This window comes from Anabrus simplex, chromosome 8, assembly GCF_040414725.1.
Source record: "Anabrus simplex isolate iqAnaSimp1 chromosome 8, ASM4041472v1, whole genome shotgun sequence".
In the NCBI taxonomy this organism is placed as follows: domain Eukaryota; kingdom Metazoa; phylum Arthropoda; class Insecta; order Orthoptera; family Tettigoniidae; genus Anabrus; species Anabrus simplex.
The window spans coordinates 18,969,304-18,992,691 of NC_090272.1; the positions used below are offsets into that span (position 1 = coordinate 18,969,304).

At 43.2% G+C, this 23,388-nt stretch overlaps 1 protein-coding gene across 2 annotated transcripts in view; it reads left to right on the plus strand.

The window, feature by feature from the left end:
• Positions 1 to 23,388, plus strand: part of exp (expansion) — a 374,884-nt gene that overhangs the window by 186,479 nt on the left and 165,017 nt on the right. For both annotated transcript variants that reach the window (XM_067152795.2, XM_067152794.2), the window contains exon 3: positions 18,447 to 18,604. In XM_067152795.2, the coding sequence (XP_067008896.2) occupies positions 18,447 to 18,604 (158 nt within the window). The remainder of the gene's footprint in view (positions 1 to 18,446; positions 18,605 to 23,388) is intronic.

Below are 23,388 nucleotides of genomic sequence, written 5' to 3' on the forward strand. Positions count from 1 at the left end.
AAACACCAAATGTGTGACCAGAGATCTTTTACATGCCGACATCGTACGACATGGAGTATCGAATGGACTTTTTTCCGCCCTTCAAAAATCCGACTACCTCTGCCGGGTTTGAACCCGCTATCTTGGGATCCGGACGCCAAACACTCTACCACGCATCCATAGGACTGATTGTTACATTATAGTAACTTCTTATAGGACTGAGTGTTACATCATTGTAACAGCTTATGGGACTGAGTGTTACATCATAGTGACGTGTTATAGGACAGGGTGTCACATCGTAGTAACATGTTATAGGACTGAGTGTTACATCAAAGTAACATCTTATAGGATTGATTGTTACATCATAGTAACATCACAGTCTAATATACACAGTCGCGAAGCTCCTTAGTGATGAAATGGCATCCTGTTGACAGGCGGAACGACACCAGCGATCGTAGCGGCCAGCAAGCTCTAACTGTCCGGAACAATTCTCTACCCAACAGCTGATTGCACTTTCCCATGTAAATTATAAACTGTAACCACCTCGACAACTATATTAATCGTACATTTTAATAAAATACGTTGATACACCAGACTACTTATTGTTACAGCGTGGTAATAATACCAAAGGAAAATAACAATAGTTTATTTTCGAAGGAAAAACTGATCATACCTCTGTAGTTAAGGTCTTAGCCAATTTCGAAGTCCTATTATTGAACTGAATTTGATACTTTCACATAAATCATAAAAATTGATATGAACTACAAAACAATTCAAATAATATTCAAAGATCTCAGGAACTTAAATGGCTGAATTTTGACCTTTTTTGTTTTATGACACTGAAAACTTTCATTGCAAAATATCACAATGTAATCTAATCTTAGTTTCACAAATAATTTTCACACTAAAGACTTAGTACCTTCAGAGCATTAATGTGGAAAATCAGGTATTTACATTAGGGAATTAATAGTATAGCACATCCAAGTTAGTGAGCATACAGGAAATTCCTGAAAACAGCCCATGTTCTCTCGGCTCCTCCGAACAAGTGGCCGCGCGGTTTAGGTCGCGTAGCTATCAGCTTACATTTCAGAGATAGTGGGTTCGAACTCCACTGTCGCCAGGCCTGAAGATGGTTTTCGTGGTTTCCCATTGTCAAAACAGCCTGTACCATAATTAAGGCCATGGTCGCTTCCTTCTCGCTCCAAGCCCTTTCCTATCCCCCCGTTGCCAAAAGACCTATCTATGTCAGTGCAACGTATGACTGTGTGGTGTGCTCCTTTGAGACGAGCTAATCATCTCTTATCAATAACTTTCGGTTCGAAGAAATCTACGGATATTCCATACAATTTCTTCTTCTCTGCTGACATGAACTGGCTGTCTCCAAAATGATTCGAACATAACGTTATGTTATTGTACAAATAGTTCACATGTTTCTCCAATAAATCAGCCCTCCAACTATGTACAAGCAATTTTCTTGCCTTTCTTAATCCGTTTACCCTCTAGGGTTGGTTTTTCCTTCGGACTGAGTGAGGGATCCCACCTCTACCGCCTCAAGGGCAGTGTCCTGGAGCGTGAAACTTTGGGTTGGGGGATACAATTGGGGAGGAGGGCCAGTAGCTCGCCCAGGCGGCCTCACCTGCTATGCTGAAGAGGGGCCTTGTGGGGAATCGAAAGATCGGAAGGGATAGACAAGGGAGAGGGAAGGAAGCGACGGTGGCTTTATGTTAGGTACCATCCCGGTATTTGTCTGGAGAAGAGGGAAACCACGGAAAACGACTTCGAAGACGACTGAGGTGGGAATCGAACTCCCTTCTATTCAGTTAACCTCCCGAGGCTGAGTGGACCCGGTTCCAGCCCTCTACCACTTTTTTCAAATTTCGTGGTAGAGCTGGAAATCAAGCCCGGGCCTCCGGGGGGTGGCAGTTAATCACACTAACCACTACACAGAGGCGACAAGCAATTTTATACACATTGAAAATTACAACACCACTACGTGTTAGAGGTTACGGTTGCGTTAAAACGTTATTTAAGTTCATATAATTATAATTGGATGGATTTCACTATGAGTTACATTCCTGAATCACTGATGAACGAAATGCCTACTTATCTGAAGTTAAATTTATGAATCTTCACAATATTGTTCTATTATCCGGAAATGTAAACAGTAATTCAGGCTTTACTGTAGAGGATCTTTAGAAAACCTAAAGAATGTTAGCTCTGGTGTCTTCGTGTAATTGAGCAATTTATTGCGCCACACACACATCTTTTCGTAAATACCATGTCAATTTAATAGAAAACCGATCATCTATAATGTAATTACCTCACAAAAAGTATACAACTTACACATCCCAGAAGACCGGTGGCTTGCTGGCCGCGTGGAGCGCTGCAGTCGCATGGATGAAAAAAATGTGCCGAGCTTCGCGACTGTGTATATTAGACTGTGGTAACATCTTATAGGACTGAGTGTTACGTCATAGTAACACCTTATAGGACTGGATGTTACATCAACGTAACATCTTATGGGACTGAGTGTTACATCATATTAACACCGTATAGGACTGAGTGTTACATCATAGTAACATCTTATAGGACTGCGTGTTACATCAAAGTAACATCTTATAGGTCTGAGTGTTCCATCAAAGTAACACCTTATAGGGCTGTGCACTCTGCGGTATAAGTGCGAAGAAATTACTTGACAAATGTTTTGTGGGAAATGTAGGCATGTACGGATTTAAGTTTCCATGTTGGATTTTCAAATGCACTGGCGTTGTCTACGAGTAAGGGAAGATTTCATGTTGGTTTTGACCGTTGAGCATGGAGAGCAGAAATATTCTCCTTTCTGCCTCGGATTCCTTCTTTTCTGTTTCATGTGAGTCTAATTTGCATCATTAATTTTCTTTGACATTGTACGTCAGCAGTTCTTTATTTACTTGACGTAGTTATGTCAGGTCTCTATGTGTTCAGTGGACTGGAACTCAAGTCCGCCAGTCATATTATGTGGGCTCACGTAGCTGCATAGCCCTTTCATATCGTTGTATCACCGGAAAGCTTGGATGTGTTGGTGCGATGTCAAACGAAAGGAAAATACACATTTCATCTATTTGGTGTTATACTTGAAGACCTTCAAGATATATGCTATGTAAATAAAGAGTCAAAAAATCATATTTTGTGTTCAGATATCTTGAGAAATGTTTTAAAGGGCTATATAACACTGTATTATTTTGCTTTCTAAATATTATCCCGTGACTTGCCCAACCTCGGCGAGTGCTTAACTCAGGCCGACTTCCCTGTAGAGGAGTGAATGGACCGATGACCTAGATGTTAGACCCATTAGACAACAAACAACAACAAGAGGATTGAAACCATTAGCGATAATGATTGCTCGACCTAAAGCGGCTTCATGTGAGGCGAAAGGCGAGTAGAAAGACTTTACGTTCAAACTGATGCTGCTTGAAGCGAGGAACAGTAAGGACCTTTCCCGCAGTAGAATGGAACCAGAAAGTTTAAACAGTAGACTGAATAGCTTACATTCACAAACAATACTCATTCTAGATACGTCATTTCTTTTAGAAATGGTCAAAATTCGCAGAATACAATAAATGACGTAATCATTATTGCTGAAAGAAGAAACAGTGCCATGACGTGTCCTATGCTGTCAGTCCTAACTAAACATGGAGACACCGAAAATTCAGTTGAAGGAGTTAATTTATTAATGAACTTCTGTACAACGTTACGAACTTGAAATGTTACACACGGAAGTAACTCAACTAATTTCCTGTTGTGGCCATATATTACTGGACAAATTACTTAAAGAAACGCATTGTACTCCGAGTGACGTTGGTCTTAAAATTATGACATAGATTGCGCGAAGACTTGGTGGGAATTTAATTTGATCTCAGTGGTGAAACCTAAGAGAGAGAGAGAGAGAGAGAGAGAGAGAGAAAAGACATACGCAAGGTGCACGCCGGGAACGGTTTGCACATTGTGAGTTCATTACATGAAAACATCTTTCAGGAAAGCCAGACGAGTTCCTTGGAGGAGGACTGAGCGATTTAAGTTCCTTCGTTAAGTATTCAAGAACTCACGTTAATGCTTCATGCATTTTTAATCCAGTTACAGCTCGTGTATCACACTTAGTACCCAACCTACAGCTAGTGTAAATAGAGATGACCTCTATCACACTTAGTACCCGGCTTACAGATACTGTACATACAGCTAAACCTCTTTCACACTTAGTACCCTGCTTACAGCTAGTGTACATACAGCTAAACCTCTTTCACACTTACAACCCTGCTTACAGCTAGTGTACATACAGCTAAACCCCTTTCACACTTAGTACCCTGCTTACAGCTAATGTACATACAGCTAAACCTCATTCACACTTAGTACCCTGCTTACAACTAGTGTACATATAGCTAAACCTCTTTCACACTCAGCACCCTGCTTACAGCTAGTGTACATACAGCTAAACCTCTTTCACACTTACTACCCTGCTTACAGCTAGTGTACATACAGCTAAACGTCTTTCACACTTAGCACCCAGCTTACAGCTACTGTACATACAGTTAAACCTCTTTCACACTTAGTACCCTGCTCACAGCTAGTGTACATATAGCTAAACCTCTTTCACACTCAGCACCCTCCTTACAGCTAGTGTACATAGAGCTGACCGGTATCACAATTAGTACCCTGCTTACAGCTAGAGTACATAGAGCTGACCGGTATCACAATTAGTACCCTGCTTACAGTTAGAGTACATAGAGCTGACCGGTATCACACTAGGTACCCAGCTTACAACTAGTGTACATAGAGCTAAACCTCTTTCACACTTAGCACCCAGCTTACAGCTACTTTACATACAGCTAAACCTCTTTCACACTTAGCACCCAGCTTACAGCTACTGTACATACAGCTAACCCTCTTTCACACATAGCACTCAGCTTACAGCTACTGTATACACAGCTAGACCTCTTTCACACTTAGCACCCAGCTTACAGCTACTGTACATAGAGCTAAACCTCTTTCACACTTAGTACCCTGCTTACAGCTACTGTACATACAGCTAAACCTCTTTCACACCTAGCACCCAGCTTACAGCTACTGTGCATACAGCTAAACCGCTTTCACACTTAGCACTCAGCTTACAGCTACTGTATACACAGCTAAACCTCTTTCACACCTAGCACCCAGCTTACAGCTACTGTACATACAGCTAAACCGCTTTCACACTTAGCACTCAGCTTACAGCTAATGTATACACAGCTAAACCTCTTTCACACTTAGCACCCTGCTTACAGCTACTGTACATACAGCTAAACCTCTTTCACACCTAGCACCCAGCTTACAGCTACTGTACATACAGCTAAACCGCTTTCACACATAGCACTCAGCTTACAGCTACTGTATACACAGCTAAACCTCTTTCACACCTAACACCCAGCTTACAGCTACTGTACATACAGCTAAACCGCTTTCACACTTAGCACCCAGCTTACAGCTACTGTATACACAGCTAAACCTCTTTCACACTTAGCACCCAGCTTACAGCTACTGTACATACATCTAAACCTCTTTCACACATAGCACTCAGCTTACAGCTACTGTACACACAGCTAAACCTCTTTCACACTTAGCACCCAGCTTGCAGCTACTGTACATAGAGCTGATCTGTTTCACACTTAGCACCCAGCTTAGAGCTACTATACATACAGCTAAACTACTTTCACACTTAGTACCCTGCTTACAGCTACTGTACATACAGCTAAACCTCTTTAACACTTAGCACCCAGCTTACAGCTACTGTACATACAGCTAAACCTCTTTCACACCTAGCACCCAGCTTACAGCTACTGTACATACAGCTAAACCGCTTTCACACTTAGTACCCTGCTTACAGCTACTATACATACAGCTAAACCTCTTTCGAACTTAGTACCCAGCTTACAGCTACTATACATACAGCTAAACCTCTTTCACGCTTAGTACCCAGCTTACAGATACTAAACATACAGCTAAACCTCTTTCACAATTAGTACTCAGCTTACAGCTACTGTACATAGAGCTGATCTCTTTCACACTTAACACCCAGCTTACAGCTACTGAACATACAGCTAAACCTCTTTCACACATAGCACCCAGCTTACAGAAACTTTACACACAGCTAAACCTCTTTCACACCTAGTACCCTGCTTACAGATACTAAACATACAGCTAAACCTCTTTCACGCTTAGCACCCAGCTTACAGATACTAAACATACAGCTAAACCTCTTTCACACTTAGCACCCAGCTTACAGATACTATACATACAGCTAAACCTCTACCGGGCGAGTTGGCCGTGCGCGTAGAGGCGCGCGGCTGTGAGCTTGCATCCGGGAGATAGTAGGTTCGAATCCCACTATCGGCAGCCCTGAAAATGGTTTTCCGTGGTTTCCCATTTTCACACCAGGCAAATGCTGGGGCTGTACCTTAATTAAGGCCACGGCCGCTTCCTTCCAATTCCTAGGCCTTTCCTGTCCCATCGTCGCCATAAGACCTATCTGTGTCGGTGCGACGTAAAGCACCTAGCAAAAAAAAAAAAAAAAAAAAAGCTAAACCTCTTTCACGCTTAGCACCCAGCTTACAGCTACTATACATACAGCTAAACCTCTTTCGAACTTAGTACCCAGCTTACAGCTAGTGTACATACAGCTAAACCTCTTTCACGCTTAGTACCCAGCTTACAGATACTAAACATACAGCTAAACCTCTTTCACAATTAGCACCCAGCTTACAGCTACTGTACAGACAGCTAAACCTCTTTCACACTTAGCACCCAGTTTACAGCTACTATACATAGAGCTGATCTGTTTCACACTTAGCACCCAGCTTACAGCTACTGAACATACAGCTAAACCTCTTTCACACATAGCACCCAGCTTACAGAAACTGTACACACAGCTAAACCTCTTTAACACTTAGCACCCAGCTTACAGCTACTGTACATAGAGCTAAACCTCTTTCACACTTAGCATCCAGCTTACAGCTACTGTATATACAGCTAAACATCTTTCACACTTAGTACCCTGCTTACAGCTACTGCACATAGAGCTAAAACTCTTTCACACTTAGCACCCAGCTTACAGCTACAGTACATAGAGCTAAACCTCTTTCACACTTAGCACCCTGCTTACAGCTAATGTACATGTAGCTGATCTGTTTCACACTTAGCATCCAGCTTACAGTTACTGTACATACAGCTAAACCTCTTTCACACTTAGTACCCTGCTTACAGCTACTGTACATAGAGCTAAACCTCTTTCACACTTAGTACCCAGCTTACAGTTACTGTACATACAGCTAAACCTCTTTCACACTTAGCACCCTGCTTACAGCTACTGTACATAGAGCTAAACCTCTTTCACACTTAGTACCCTGCTTATAGCTAGTGTACATAGAGCTGACCTGAATCGCACTTAGTACCCTGCTTACAGCTAGTGTACAGAGAGCTGACCTCTAACACACTTAGTACCCAGCTTACAGCTAGTGTACATGGAGATGACCTGTATCGCACTTAGTACCCTGCTTACAGCTAGTGTACATGGAGATGACCTGTATCACACTTAGTACCCTGCTTACAGCTAGTGTACATGGAGATGACCTGTATCGCACTTAGTACCCTGCTTACAGCTAGTGTACATGGAGCTGACTTCTAACACACTTAGTACCCTGCTTACAGCTAGTGTACATGGAGATGACCTGTATCACACTTAGTACCCTGCTTAAAGCTAGTGTACATAGAGCTGACCTCTAACACACTTAGTACCCAGCTTACAGCTAGTATACATAGAGATGACCTGTATCGCACTTAGTACCCTGCTTACAGCTAGTGTACATGGAGCTGACTTCTAACACACTTAGTACCCTGCTTACAGCTAGTGTACATGGAGATGACCTGAATCGCACTTAGTACCCTGCTTACAGCTAGTGTACATGGAGATGACCTGTATCACACTTAGTACCCTGCTTAAAGCTAGTGTACATGGAGATGACCTCTAACACACTTAGTACCCAGCATACAGCTAGTGTACATGGAGATGACCTGTATCACACTTAGTACCCTGCTTACAGTTATTGTACATGGAGATGACCTGTATCACACTTAGTACCTTGCTTACAGTTATTGTACATGGAGATGACCTCGAAATCAAAGCCATCATCTGACATATCCAATGTGCCATCCAATTCCGCTGTCATATCGGTATCCAAAACCCTGCTTACAGCTAGTGTACACAGAGCTGACCTGTATCACACTTAGTACCCTGCTTACAGCTAGTGTACACAGAGCTGACCTGTATCGCACTTAGTACCCTGCTTAGAGCTAGTGAGAGCTGACCTGTATCGCACTTAGTACCCTGCTTATAGCTAGTGTACTTAGAGCTGACCTGTATCGCACTTAGTACCCTGCTCACAGCCAGTGAGAGCTGACCTGTATCACACTTAGTATCCTGCTTACAGCTAGTGTACACAGAGCTGACCTGTATCACACTTAGTACCCTGCTTACAGCTAGTGTACACAGAGCTGACCTGTATCGCACTTAGTACCCTGCTTACAGCTAGTGTACATAGAGCTGACCTCTAACACACTTAGTACCCTGCTTACAGCTAGTGAGAGCTGACCTGTATCGCACTTAGTACCCTGCTTACAGCTAGTGTACACAGAGCTGACCTGTATCGCACTTAGTACCCTGCTTACAGCTAGTGTACATAGAGCTGACCTCTAACACACTTAGTACCCTGCTTACAGCTAGTGTACATAGAGCTGACCTCTAACACACTTAGTACCCTGCTTACAGCTAGTGTACATTGAGTTGACCTGTATCACACTTAGTACCCTGCTTACAGCTAGTGTACATAGAGCTGACCTGTATCACACTTAGTACCCTGCTTACAGCTAGTGTACATAGAGTTGACCTGTATCACACTTAGTACCCTGCTCACAGCTAGTGTACATAGAGCTGACCTGTATCACACTTAGTACCCTGCTTACAGCTAGTGTACATTGAGTTGACCTGTATCACACTTAGTACCCTGCTTACAGCTAGTGTACATAGAGCTGACCTCTATCACACTTTCCCCCCGTGGGTTGGGGCGGCAGAATAACACTCACGGTATCCCCTGCCTGTCGTAAGAGGCGACTAAAAGGGGCCTCAAGGGCTCTGAACCTTGGAGCGTGGGTTGGCGACCACGGGGCCCTCAGCTGAGTCTTGGCATTGTTTCCACTTACTTGTGCCATGCTCCTCACTTTAATCCATCCTATCCGACCTCCCTTCGTTAACTCTTGTTCTTTCCCGACCCCGACGCTATTAGGTTTGCGAGGGCTAGGGAGTCTTTCATTTTCACGCCCTTCGTGGCCGTTGTCTTCCTCTGGCCGATACCTTTATTTTTTCGAAGTGTCGGATCCCTTCCATTTTTTTCCCTCTGATTAGTGTTAAATAGAGGATGGTTGCCTAGTTGTACTTCCTCTTAAAACAATAATCACCGGGCGAGTTGGCCGTGCGCGTAGAGGCGCGCGGCTGTGAGCTTGCATCCGGGAGGTAGTAGGTTCGAATCCCACTATCGGCAGCCCTGAAGATGGTTTTCCGTGGTTTCCCATTTTCACACCAGGCAAATGCTGGGGCTGTACCTTAATTAAGGCCACGGCCGCTTTCTTCCAACTCCTAGGCTTTTCCTATCCCATCGTCGCCATAAGACCTATCTGTGTCAGTGCGACGTAAAGCCCCTAGCAAAAATAATAATAATAATAATAATAATAATAATAATAATAATCACCACCACCACTCTATCACACTTACAAGGGGGCATTCCCTACTCGTCACCACCGATTTTGCTGAAATTTATAGAACATGCATTGCTTGGCTAGAAATGAAAATACCCGAAGTGGGAACTCCAGATGGCCAAGCGTATAGAAAATAAAAATAAAAATATTAATGTTGACGCGGCTCTCGCACCGTATAAGCCAATTACGTTAGTCCGCACGCCGAGCAGTATTTGGTGTAGCGGTAAGAGCTCGGACTGGTGATTCGATGGTCGTGGGTTCAACTTCCCGTGTGGAGACTTGTTTTCTCTGTCAACTTTTTATATTATTCATCTTTCAATTAATCAAATAGGTGAATAATTCATTTTATTTATTTATTTACACGCAGAAGGCATAGAACAGGTAAAAAAAAAATAAATAGGGATTTAATGTCAGACTTTTCTCTACGTGAGCCAAGAATCTATTGCTTGTGTAAAGCCGCCAGGAGCAACCTTCACTTGTCAGGTGGAAACGAATCTTACAGCGAAACGCCTATTCACGTTTATGGCACATTCCCCAAGGAGGGGAGATAGCCAATAAAGGAGAAAAAAAGAAGAATTTCTGTTTGAACACGTCGGGAAAGTTCGTAACTCCAAATTTTCTACAATTGTGCGCTCATTGCAAAAATGCCGTCCTATATGCCTTTTGCATACAAATAAATAAAATAAATAAAAATATATTAATATGAAAATTGAAAAAAATATGATCTACACGTGCAGTCGAACCCACGACCATCGAATTACTAGTCCTAGCTCTTACCGCTACGCCAACTACTGCTCGGCGTAGGCAGTAACGTAAGTGGCTTATACGGCGCGAGAACCGCCTCAACATTATTATTTTTATTTTTATTTTTTATACGCTTGGCCATCTGGAGTTCCCACTTCGGGTACTTTCATTTCTAGCCAATCCCTGCATGTTCTATACATTTGAGCGAAATCGGTGGTGACGAGTAGGGAATGCCCCCTTGTTAGTACCCAGCTTACAGCTAGTGTAAGCTGCACCAGTGTTTTATGGAGTGTACTAGGTTAATTGCGGACATGCAGCAATATCCAAGTGATCACTCGTCTTCCCAGCTCGATCCCGACTCAGTAAGGCGTTGAACTGCGAAACAACTTACGGCACATCGGTTTCTCGAAAACCTTAACGGTCGTTAGAGTGTCTTAATGTTATATTACTATCATTATCTCTTGAGACTCGAGCTGCTTTCTGCTGGTCACATGTTGAAATGGAATTAAATGGCTTTTAGTGCCGGGAGTGTCGGAGGACAAGTTCGGCTCGCCTGATGCAGGTCTTTTGATTTGACGCCCGTAGGTTACTACCGCGTCGTGATGATTTAATGATGATGAAGACGACATATAACCAGCCCACGTGTCAGCGGAATGAAGCAATTAGGGTTAAAGTTCCAGACCCTGCCGGGAATCGAACCCGGGACCCCTCTGACCAAAGGCCAGCACGTTAACCATTTAGCCATGGGGCCGGACTAGTCACATATTAAAACCAAGGGGGTCTTGGTTTATTATCCTTATCTATCTGCCTTTTTCGCAAAAACGTCTCTGTTTCTGCTACTTTTTAATGACGAGGGGGGGGGGGGGTTGAAATTATTTTCTCAAATTTCTTTTCCATGTCTGTGAACTTTTTTCATGTGTACTGGCTAGGACGTACTTGTGTGATCTCGTGCACTCATGTAAGTTTTCTTCATGTCTTCTTATATCTTCAAGTTCTTATAGCGTACGTAGTGGTGACTACTGTTTTAAGAGGAAGTGCAACCATCCTCTATAAAATGTTAATCACAGAGAAAAATGAAGATATCGGGCAAAGAAAGACAAGGGCCACCAAGGCCACCCTAGGCTTCGGTAAAGAACAAGAGAGGTCCACAAGTAATGCCAGGCTCAGCTGAGGGCCCGGTAGTCACCAACCAATGCTCCAAAGTTCAGAGCCCCTATTCGTCGCCTCTTACGACAGGCAGGTGCCCACTCACAGGAAGAGGGGCGAAGAGCATGAAAATAGTGGGAATAAAAGAAAGTGGTGAGCGCACTACTCGTGCTATGCTGCGCTATATCCTTCAATGTGACGCGTAAATATTCCGTTGGACTGAACTGATAGTTAGGATTAGATTGTCCATTTTTCAGCCTTTCTGAGTTTTGTGTTAAATATAATATTAATATGCACAAATTCATTGTAAATAGTGTCATTGCGGTTGAACTTGTTGGTTTTGTGACAGTAATATGATGATAGCAGAACAAGGTCATTTCAAAGAAGTATCAATGGGCCTGGGAGACTCGCGTGACCCGTTGAAAGTTGGTCACGGTTGGACGGACAGATAATGTTCAAGTTGAACTAAATGCCCTAGGATGAAGAGTGGAATATCAGTTATCTGGTCTGTGCTTAATGCTATTTTTAATTAAAATCACACTCATTAAATTACCGAACATTTTTTGTCTGTCCTCGCTTCGGGAGAGGTCGCTACTTCCTTCTGTTACAGAGTCGAGTGTTTTACCTCGCCTTGGTCAAGGTGTTCACTAAACACGTCGCTAACATTACAGCCAGACGTTGGTCGTCTTCTTGTGTTTGTGTCATCATCCCCTTTCTTCATTTTTATTTTGAAATATTAAAGTGACAAAGACACGTTCCAGTCTTAATAAGGGAAATGCCAAGAATACAAGTTATTTTCTGCCTCGCCCCAAGTATTTTGCTGCTTTGGTCTCTATCATCACAAACAACATCAGTGTCACGTGCGACATCAACAATGTTGAAGGTTTCAGGATCGTGACCGCAGCGGGTATCGCGTTGTGCATGTGATCTTTGATTTTATTTCACACTTGCTTGAATCGTAAAGAAAAATAAAATAGAAGCAACCTAAATTTCTCGCGTAAAGGAAATTTACAGCATAGTTAAAAATGTAGCTAATAGCTAAACTGGAAATGTTGTAGCAAATGACTTTTCAAAGATAAAATGGCTCAATTGGCAACACTGCGGGGTGGTTCGAGGCAAATATAGGAGCCAAAGTCCTTGATAGTCAGTGTGGATCTTGAAATGTTCTGCAGGCAGCACTACTACGCTACAACCTCCCGAACACACTGTTTAGTCAATTAGAAAGTTTCTACGGCTACTTCAGATGTTTATGACTCTCAACTTCCGCGACTTCGTTGGGTGTTGCCAAGTTTATATCTATCTTTCAATCTTGTAAAGTTTAACCATGATATTGATTGAGATCAGACTCACATGTTGAAACACAGTAACACTGCTCTGGGGTTATGTACACTGACTGACAGAGCAAATGCAGCACCAAGAAGGAGTGGTTCGAAAGGGATGAAAGTTGGGGAAAAAAACAGAGACGGCACGGACGAATAATTGATGTTTATTTCAAACCGATATGCAGGTTACACAATGCGCACGGCATCGACTCAGTAGGATGTAGGACCACCGCGAGCGGCGATGCACGCAGAAACACGTCGAGGTACAGAGTCAATAAGAGTGCGGATGGTGTCCTGAGGGATGGTTCTCCATTCTCTGTCAACCATGTGCCACAGTTGGTCGTCCGTACGAGGCTGGGGCAGAGTTTGCAAACGGCGTCCAATGAGATCCCACACGTGTTCGATTGGTGAGAGATCCGGAGAGTACGCTGGCCACGGAAGCATCTGTACACCTCGTAGAGCCTGTTGGGAGATGCGAGCAGTGTGTGGGCGGGCATTATCCTGCTGAAACAGAGCATTGGGCAGCCCCTGAAGGTACGGGAGTGCCACCGGCCGCAGCACATGCTGCACGTAGCGGTGGGCATTTAACGTGCCTTGAATACGCACTAGAGGTGACGTGGAATCATACGCAATAGCGCCCCAAACCATGATGCCGCGTTGTCTAGCGGTAGGGCGCTCCACAGTTACTGCCGGATTTGACCTTTCTCCACGCCGACGCCACACTCGTCTGCGGTGACTATCACTGACAGAACAGAAGCGTGACTAATCGGAGAACACGACGTTCCGCCATTCCCTCATCTAAGTCGCTCTAGCCCGGCACCATGCCAGGCGTGCACGTCTATGCTGTGGAGTCAATGGTAGTCTTCTGAGCGGACGCCGGGAGTGCAGGCCTCCTTCAACCAATCGACGGGAAATTGTTCTGGTCGATATTGGAACAGCCAGGGTGTCTTGCACATGCTGAAGAATGGCGGTTGACGTGGCGTGCGGGGCTGCCACCGCTTGGCGGCGGATGCGCCGATCCTCACGTGCTGACGTCACTCGGGCTGCGCCTGGACCCCTCGCACGTGCCACATGTCCCTGCGCCAACCATCTTCGCCACAGGCGCTGCACCGTGGACACATCCCTATGGGTATCGGCTGCGATTTGACGAAGCGACCAACCTGCCCTTCTGAGCCCGATCACCATACCCCTCGTAAAGTTGTCTGTCTGCTGGAAATGCCTCCGTTGACGGCGGCCTGGCATTCTTAGCTATACACGTGTCCTGTGGCACACGACAACACGTTCTACAATGACTGTCGGCTGAGAAATCACGGTACGAAGTGGGCCATTCGCCAACGCCGTGTCCCATTTATCGTTCACTACGTGCGCAGCACAGCAGCGCATTTCACATCATGAGCATACCTCAGTGACGTCAGTCTACCCTGCAATTGGCATAAGGTTCTGACCACTCCTTGGTGTTGCATTTGCTCTGTCAGTCAGTGTAAAACACTTGTAGTGAGGCAGACACATTTATCTCATTGAATGAAGTCAGGATTGTTAAATTGAAACAATTTTCCTTTTTCAGTTTGGAGCAACGATCAGACGTGACGGCCGTAGTTTATTTCTATGAAAAAAATGAAATGGCGTATGGCTTTTAGTGCCGGGAGTGTTCGAGGACAAGTTCGGCTCGCCAGATGCAGGTCTTTCGATTTGACGCCAGTAGGCGACCTGCACGTCGTGATGAGGATGAAATGATGATGAAGACGACACATACACCCAGCCCCCGTGTCAGCGAAATTAACCAATTATGGTTAAAATTCCCGACCCTGCCAGGAATCGAACCCGGGACTTCTGTGACCAAAGGCCAGCACGCTAACCATCTAGCCATGGAGCCGGACGTTTATTTCTATGAACACCGGTGATTTCAGGACCATTTCGGAGTTGCTATTTCGTATTTTCCAATTTGACCCCATAGAAAAAACTTTCAATCACAGTAACTCAAGGAGAACTGCAACTGTACGACCCTCAGTCCAGTAGCTATTGCTAAAAGTAATGGAACATTTGTAGAAAGTCGTAAAGCCCCACAAACTGTCAAAGCAAGAAATAAATCACACAGCAGTGGTACTTCGGTATATTTGATTACATACATTGCTCCGGGTACGAATCCCGGCCGGATCGGAGGATAATTTCCTTGCACCCAACATTCCAGCGAATCATATAAAACTCAGACCCTGCCCTACCACTGTACCAGGCGGGCTACAATCTAATGCTACGGAAACTGTTTCTCATAAATAAATACCTGAGAAAGGAAATGTAACAGGTTTTGCGTGTGCCTTCGGCAGAGGCCTGGTGCAGGATGGGGACCTAGCTTCCGACCGGCTGGGAATCGAACCTGGAATCATGTGGATGAAAGGAGCCGGACTTGCAGTTCGTTAGCCATTAGACACCGGCCTTTACATCTTATCTGCCAAAGATCAGCCACTGTTTTCTTTATTCGTCTCTTTTTTATTTTCCTTCTCTGAGCAATTTAATCTACTCAGACGTTAACACAGAAGTATTTTCTATACTACTACAGGGAAGTCTATACAGTTTATGGACCCTGTGAAATGTGTACTTCTCACATGAAACTTTGCTTGTGTTGTCCACTCCGTCCTGATAGCAGCGCAGATGTCGCCTTTCTTGCTGCGAGATGATGATGGTCATATACATTTTCCTTTCTCTTAATTAAATAATTTCTTTCCATTAGTGGAAAACATCAAGGATACAAATTACCAATTCTCATTGGTTTGAATTGCTTGGAATGTTTCTAGTGCTGTATCAGTTTCAACTGCAAGCGATACCTTCCTTGCTCAGCGCTTCGAGTCTGAATGACAAGCCGTCCCTCATCTCCATTTTGTGCCTACAATCAAAATAAAATGTCCATTCGTACTGTAGAGGAATGATCTATGTGAACCATGGGCAGCGGCTGAGTGGCCTACTAAGTGGTCCTGAGAGTCGGGATACCAGTTGCTATGGAATGGGAGTGGGCATCTAAGACATATTCTGAGTCATGGCCCACCTTGTGCTCAGACGATTAGGACTATACAATCCCCCGGTGGTCCCTAACCCGTCAGAGGAAAGATCCTCACTTCGACACTGTGTAAGTAGGGTAGCATCCTGCTTCATGAATTTACCGAGCTCAGAACATTTTAAGCAAGCCTCGGACCTATGGGAGTAGCGGAATCCCTTTCCCATTTGACAGGCGAGGGACTCCTTGGAAACAACTTGGTGAACAAAATGGAATTAGATGGGGAGTTATCAATATTAATGGGGCTTATGGAAGAAAGAAAGTAAAACTGCCTGAGTCAGCAAAGAGGATGTATCTGGACGTACTAGGAGTAAGTGATATTCGGGTAAGAGGAGATAACGATGAAGAGATAGGAGATTATAAAGTGTACTTGACGGGTGTTAAAAAAGGTAAGGGCGGACTATGGTGTAGGACTGTTTATCAGGAATACTATAGCACGCAACATTGTTTCTGTTAGGCACGTAAATGAGCGAATGATGTGGCTAGATTTGGCAGTTGGAGGAATTAGCACGAGAATTGTCTCACTGTATTCACCATGTGAGGATGCACATGAGGATGAACTTACAAGTTTTAAGAAGCATTGAGTGACAGCGTAGTCAGGGTCAACAGCAAGGATAGGATAGTGCTAATGGGTGATTTCAATGCGAGAGTTGGAAATAGAACTGAAGGATACGAAAGGGTGATTGGTAAATGTGGGAAAGATATGGAAGCCAGTGCGAATGGTAAGCGTTTGTTGGACTTCTGTGCTAGTATGGGTTTAACAGTTATAAATACATTCTTCAAGCATAAGGCTATTTACCGCTACGCATTGGAAGCTAGGGGTACTAGATCTATAATAGACTATATCTTAACCGACTTCGAATTCAGGAAGTCTGTTGGGAATGTACGAGGTTTCCGGGGATTTTTCGATGATACAGACCACTAGTGGGAAGGCAGGGATGAAATGGCTTCATAGAGTAGTAAGATTAGCATGGAGTGTTGGTAAGGTACCTTCAGATTGGACAAAATCAGTAACTGCACCTATCTATAAGCAAGGGAACAGGAAGGATTGCAGCAACTATCGAGGTATCTCATAGATTAGTATATCAGGCAAAGTATTCACTGGAATCTTGGAAGGGAGAGTGCGATCGGTGGTTGAGAGGAAGTTGGATGAACACCAGTGAGGTTTCAGACCACAGAAGAGCTGTCAGGATCAGATTTTCAGTATGCGTCAGGTAATTGAAAAATGTTACGAGAGGAATAGACAGTTGTGATTATGTTTCGTAGATCTAGAGAAAGCATATGACAGGATACCGAGGGAAAAGATGTTCGCCAAACTGAGGGACTATGGAATAAAGGGTAGATTAAAATCAATCAAAGGCATTTATGTTGAAAATTGGGCTGCAGTGAGAATTGATGGTAGAATGAGTTGTTGGTTCTGGGTACTTACAGGGGTTAGACAAGGCTGTAATATTTCACCTTTGCTGTTTGTAGTTTACAGGGATCATCTGCTGAAAGGTATAAAGTGGCAGGGAGGGATTCAGTTAGGTGGAAATGTAGTAAGCAGCCTGGCCTATGCTGATGACTTGTTCTTAATGGCAGATTGTGCCGAAAGCCTGCAGTCTAATATCTAGCAACTTGAAAATAGGTGCAATGAGTATGTTATGAAAATTAGCCTTTAGAAGACTGAATTTATGTCAGTAGGTAAGAAATTCAGCAGAAAGGAATGTCAGATTGGTGATACAAAGCTGGAACAGGTACATAATTTAAAGTACTTAGGAGTGTGTTCTCCCAGAATGGTAACATAGTAAGTGAGATTGAATCAAGGTGTAGTGAGCTCGCAGTTGCGATCAGCAGTATTCTGTAAGAAGGAAGTCAGCTCCCGGGCGAAACTAGGCTATCTTTGCATTGGTCTGTTTTCATACCAGCTTTGCTTTACGGGAGCGAAAGCTGGGTGGACTCAGGATATCTTACTCATAACTTAGAAGTAACACACATGAAAGTACCGAGAATGGTTGCTGGTACAAACAGGTGGGAACAATGGCAGGAGGACACTCAGAACGAGGATATAAGTTAGGAATGATCTTCATGGATGAAGGCTTCGGTGGTGGGGTCATGTGAGACGAATGGAAGAGGATAGGTTACCTAAGAGAATGATGGATTCTGTTATGGAGGGTAAGAGAAGTAGAGGGAGACCAAGACGACGATGGTTAGACTCAGTTTCTAACGATTTAAAGATAAGAGGTATAGAACTAAATGAGGCCCCAACACTAGTTGCAAATAGAGGATTGTGGCGACGTGTAGTCAATTCACAGAGGCTTGCAGACTGAACGCTGAAAGGCATAACGGTCTATAATGGTAACGTATGTTGATGATAATACAGCCACACTGTACTATGTGCTTGCTCTTTTCAGGATCACATCCAGGAGGTGCTCGAGAAATGGACGCAGATCGACGATGAGATCTGGGCCAAGGTGATCGTGCTGGAGCGCAATCGACGGGTCGCCAAGGCGTACGCTCGCGCCCCTGTCCTCACCATTAATGGTTCTGACGATGGATTCGATGGTTTCCGGTAAGTACCACGTCACCGTTGTATCTTCGCACTGGTCGCCTTGTTCTTTGTGAGTGCGTGAAACGTTAAACGTCGATGTAGTATTGTACTCCGAGTATGGCGGTTTTGCCAGAATAGGATGAAAAGGCTTTGAAATATGGCGTATGGCTTTTGGTGCCGGAAGTGTCAGAGGACAAGTTCGGTTCACCAGATGCAGGTCTTTTCACTTGACGCCCATAAGCGACCTGCGCGTCGTGATAAGGACAAGCGACACCCTTGTGACCTAAAGCCAGCACGCTAACTATTTAGGCATGGAGTGGGACATCAGCCTAGAAGATCAGGAGCATTGTTTTACCCTCTCAATTTTGACAAGTTCCATTAAAACAAAACATATTTCTGAGGGCAATGCTTCCAAGTAAGCTGACAAGTTGTTGGCACCAATGTACACTTTTGCCACTAAGTTTAGGGACACGCTATAATTTGAACATAGGGCACCCGGTCGCTACATTATTGTCAATGTTTTTAGTTGTTAACTAACAATGGGAAACGGGTATTTGTTTCTCCGAAACAAGGCGTTTCTACGACGATGGATACTACTCCTACAAAATTTTATAGATTTTTAAGAAAGTTGAAAATGTTGACATTTTTGGGAATAAAAAGCAAAATTACTGAATAACTAATTGTGACGCTATTTTGATGTATTGCTGGATTGCAGAACATGTCTCTTGTACAGAGCGGATTCCAAGGAACGCTAGGTGCTACCCCCACCGCTGTCTAGAGAAAAGAGAACTCAGGTCATTTTCAAAATAGTTTTCAAGGCATATGTTATCCTTACTAATTTAAAATATAGAATGTTAGAAACAATCCACCAATAAATCAGAACTGCAAATGAGGAGACTGACACCGTAATATTTTCTTTTCTGATCAGAAACGAACTCAGCTTTGGTGGCAAACGCTGCGTCTGCGTTATGTAAGTCCAGTGTGGTCCGCCCTTTCGCTTGAATTTCACTGTAACAGGCTCGTTTGTGTGATTTCTGAATTATTTAAAAACTGTAGAAACAATGTTAATGCAATATTAAAGCGAACAGGCACTCCAGTACCGGCACTCCTTATCTTGCTTCCTCTTTTCCTTCACACATCTAATTCAACTTCAAGCTCGTTATTTTCCATTATTTTTGCTGCAGTTTCGGACTTCTTGCAAATGAACTAAATTTCGCTTAATTCGCTGAAACAAAAGCACTATTTTCTTAACTCGAATCATACGATTCGTTAAGATATCTCAGAATCGTCTCAAATTATTTGTTGTTGCGTTTATCCGTAATGTTAGCGTATTATCTCCAGGGAACTGTGCTGGAGGTGATCACAGAGCCCGAGGGTAGGGCGGTGGCCGTCCACCAGCGAGCAGAGGACGTAAGGTCGACTATCGCATTGGCCTTCAGACATGTAACATTTTTTCAAAGTACTTTGTAACATCGCGAACACCTGAATAGTTACTACTTCAGTAGAGGGAAGACTACGACAAGGAATAGTGGGGTGCCCCTGACAAACACATGAACCTCAAGTTCAACTTGATGAACTGTCTTCCATTAATAATAATAATAATAATAATAATAATAATAATAATAATAATAATAATAATAATAATAATGTAGCCTTAGCTGTCTTGTACACGGACTTCGATTCCTCGTCATCAAGACTGCGTAAGTGTCAATTTCGACGTTCGGGCTTATGATATAGAAGGCTGTTTTCTAATGCTGAATTATTGGAACTAATTTTGTCAGGTAAATGCTAAGAAGATGTACAATATTAGAAGGATCCACCTTTCAATACTTCGTTGTAAGTTGAACTAAAAAGAAGTCACAACTTGTTTATTGGGACGGGTTTCGACACATTACAAGTGTCATCATCAGCCAAATAGTAAAGTAGGGCAAGATATAAAGATCTTAAAACAACTAATACATTGAACACAGGCAAAAAATTAACATTGATTCATATCGTAGCAATTCAGTTCTGGTTGGTACTGTTAACTCCTTAAATGAGCATGACCAACGTTGTTAAAGGCTTTCTGTATATCTAAAAGTTGTGTTGTGTTTGAGTCATCAGTCCATAGACTGGTTTGATGCAGCTCTCCATGCCACCCTCGCCTGTGCTAACCTTTTCATTTCTACGTACGGTACCGTAACTACTGCGTCCTAATCCATTCTAATTCAGTTCTGAATTGCTACGATATGAATCAATGTTAATTTTTTGCCTGTGTTCAATGTATTAGTTGTTTTAAGATCTTTATATCTTGCCCTACTTTACTATTTGGCTGATGATGACACTTGTAATGTGTCGAAACCCGTCCCAATAAACAAGTTGTGACTTCTTTTTAGTTCAACTTACAACGAAGTATTGAAAGGTGGATCCTTCTAATATTGTACATCTTCTTATTTCTCTATTCAATGCGGAACGATCATGAAGTTTTTAACTTTAAAAGTTAAATGCTAAGTGTTTCAGCAGAGTATTTTACATGCCATCACTACTAATCCACACTGTGTAGTTATATTGTTATTTTTCTCCAAATACGAACAACAGAACGCCAAGCCCACGTGCCCTTGCTTATATGAGAGGGTTGAATCATATCTGTTCTGACAAGAAAAAGACGACCTGATAGAAATACCTCATTCCAGGCAAATGAGTGGACGTGGTCAGCGTAACGCCGCGGAGACAAGTCGAAACTGCTTAAATAACACCATTCCCTACACATTTGCCCATGTGGTATCGCGTCGAATCCTTACAAAAGGAATGTGACTTTTCATTAAAAAATTCCCACGTACAGTACGTTAGCTGGCCAACTAGGCCCGCCCCTCCGCTCTGCAGCAGACTGGCTGTGTGTGGGTCGTCTTGAGTGAGAGTGAACTTTCGGGGAGAAGTGTCCTGCGGCTACTGGTTTGCACGCCAATAGCTCAAGGACGCCTTCTGGAAGAACCTGCTCCTGCCCACAGACACAATGACCAACAACTGGTTTATGTATAGAACTTGTCTGAGCGATATCCTGGCAAGAAGACCGCCCTGCAGCCGCAAAGTTGGTGGCCTGTAAAGGACGTTACTCAACCTCAATTTACTTTCAGGTTTACCCCATTTTTCCTCCCTTCCATCCCCAGTAGCTGAATATTTCTTCCCTTCTAATATTAGTAATTGGTTATTGGTTCGTCATCGCATGGCTTATCACTTGTTCTTCTCCAACTAACGGGGTTAGCAACAGAGGAACTCGCCTAGTTATCAAGAGAGCCCTGCGTCTCAATTTGTGTGATTATTTGCAGATTCATGGTTAAACTAGCAAATCTGGTTGGTACTGTTAACTCCTTAAATGAACATGACCAACGTTGTTAAAGGCTTTCTGTATATCTAAAAGTTGTGTTGTGTTTGAGTCATCAGTCCATAGACTGGTTTGATGCAGCTCTCCATGCCACCCTAGCCTGTGCTAACCTTTTCATTTCTACGTACGGTACCGTAACTACTGCATCCTACATCTGCTCTAATCTGCTTGTCATATTCATACCTTGGTCTACCCCTACCGTTCTTACCACCTACACTTCCTTAAAAACCAACTGAATAAGTCCTCGGTGTCTTAAGATGTGCCCTATCATTCTATATCTTCTTCTCGTCAAATTCATTTAGCCAAATCGATTTCCTCTTGGCAGTTCGATTCAGTATCTCTTCATTTGTAATTCGATCTATCCATCTCACCTTCAGCATTCTTCTGTAACACCACATTTCAAAAGCTTATATTCTCTTTCTTTCTGAGATAGTTATCGTCCATGTTTCACTTCCGTACAATGCCACGCTCCACACGAAAATCTTCAAAAATATCCTTCTAATTCCTATATCGATGTTTGAAGTGAACAAATTTATTTTCTTAAGAAGGCTCTTCCTTGCTTGTGCTAATCTGCATGAGATACTAAACTAATGGTGCGATAGTTTTCACACCTGTCAGCAATAGGTATAACAATATTCTGCCGAAAATCGGATGGGCCTTATCCTCTCTCATACATCTTACACACTAAATGGAATAACCTTGCCATGCTGGTTTCTCCTAAGGCAGTCAGTAATTCAGAGGGAATGTCATCATTTCCAGGTGCCTTCTTCCTATTTAGGTCGCTCACAGCTCTGTCAAACTCTGGCCTCAAAATTGGGTCTCCCATTTCATCAGCATCAACAGCCTCTTCTTGTTCCAGAACCAAATTATCTAAATCTTCACCTTGATACAACTGTTGGATACGTTCCTGCCATCTTTCTGCTTTGTATTCTTTCCCTAGAAGTGGCTTTCCATCTGATCTCTTAATATTTATACACGTAGATTTCCTTTCTCCAAAGGTTTCCTTGATTTTCCTGTTTGCAGCAACTGCCTTTCCTAGGACCATATAACCTTCGGTATCCTTGCACTTCTCCTTCAGCCAGTCTTCCTTAGCTACCTTGCACTTTCTATCCACCTCATTCTTCAATCGCCTGTATTCTTTTCTGCCCTCTTCATTTCTAGCATTCTTATATTTTCGTCGTTCATCAATCAGGTCTAGTATCTCCTGAGTTATCCACTGATTCTTAATTGATCTTTTCTTCCTTCCCAACATTTCTTCAGCAGGCCTGCTGACTTCATTTTTCATGACTATCCACTCTTCCTCTATTTTGTTTCCTTCAGCCTTTCCATTTAGTCCTTTTGCAACATGTTCCTTGAAACAATCCCTCACACTCGTTTCTTTCAACTTTTCTAGATCACATCATTTTGCATTCTTTCCTTTCTTCAATTTCTTCACCTTCCGATG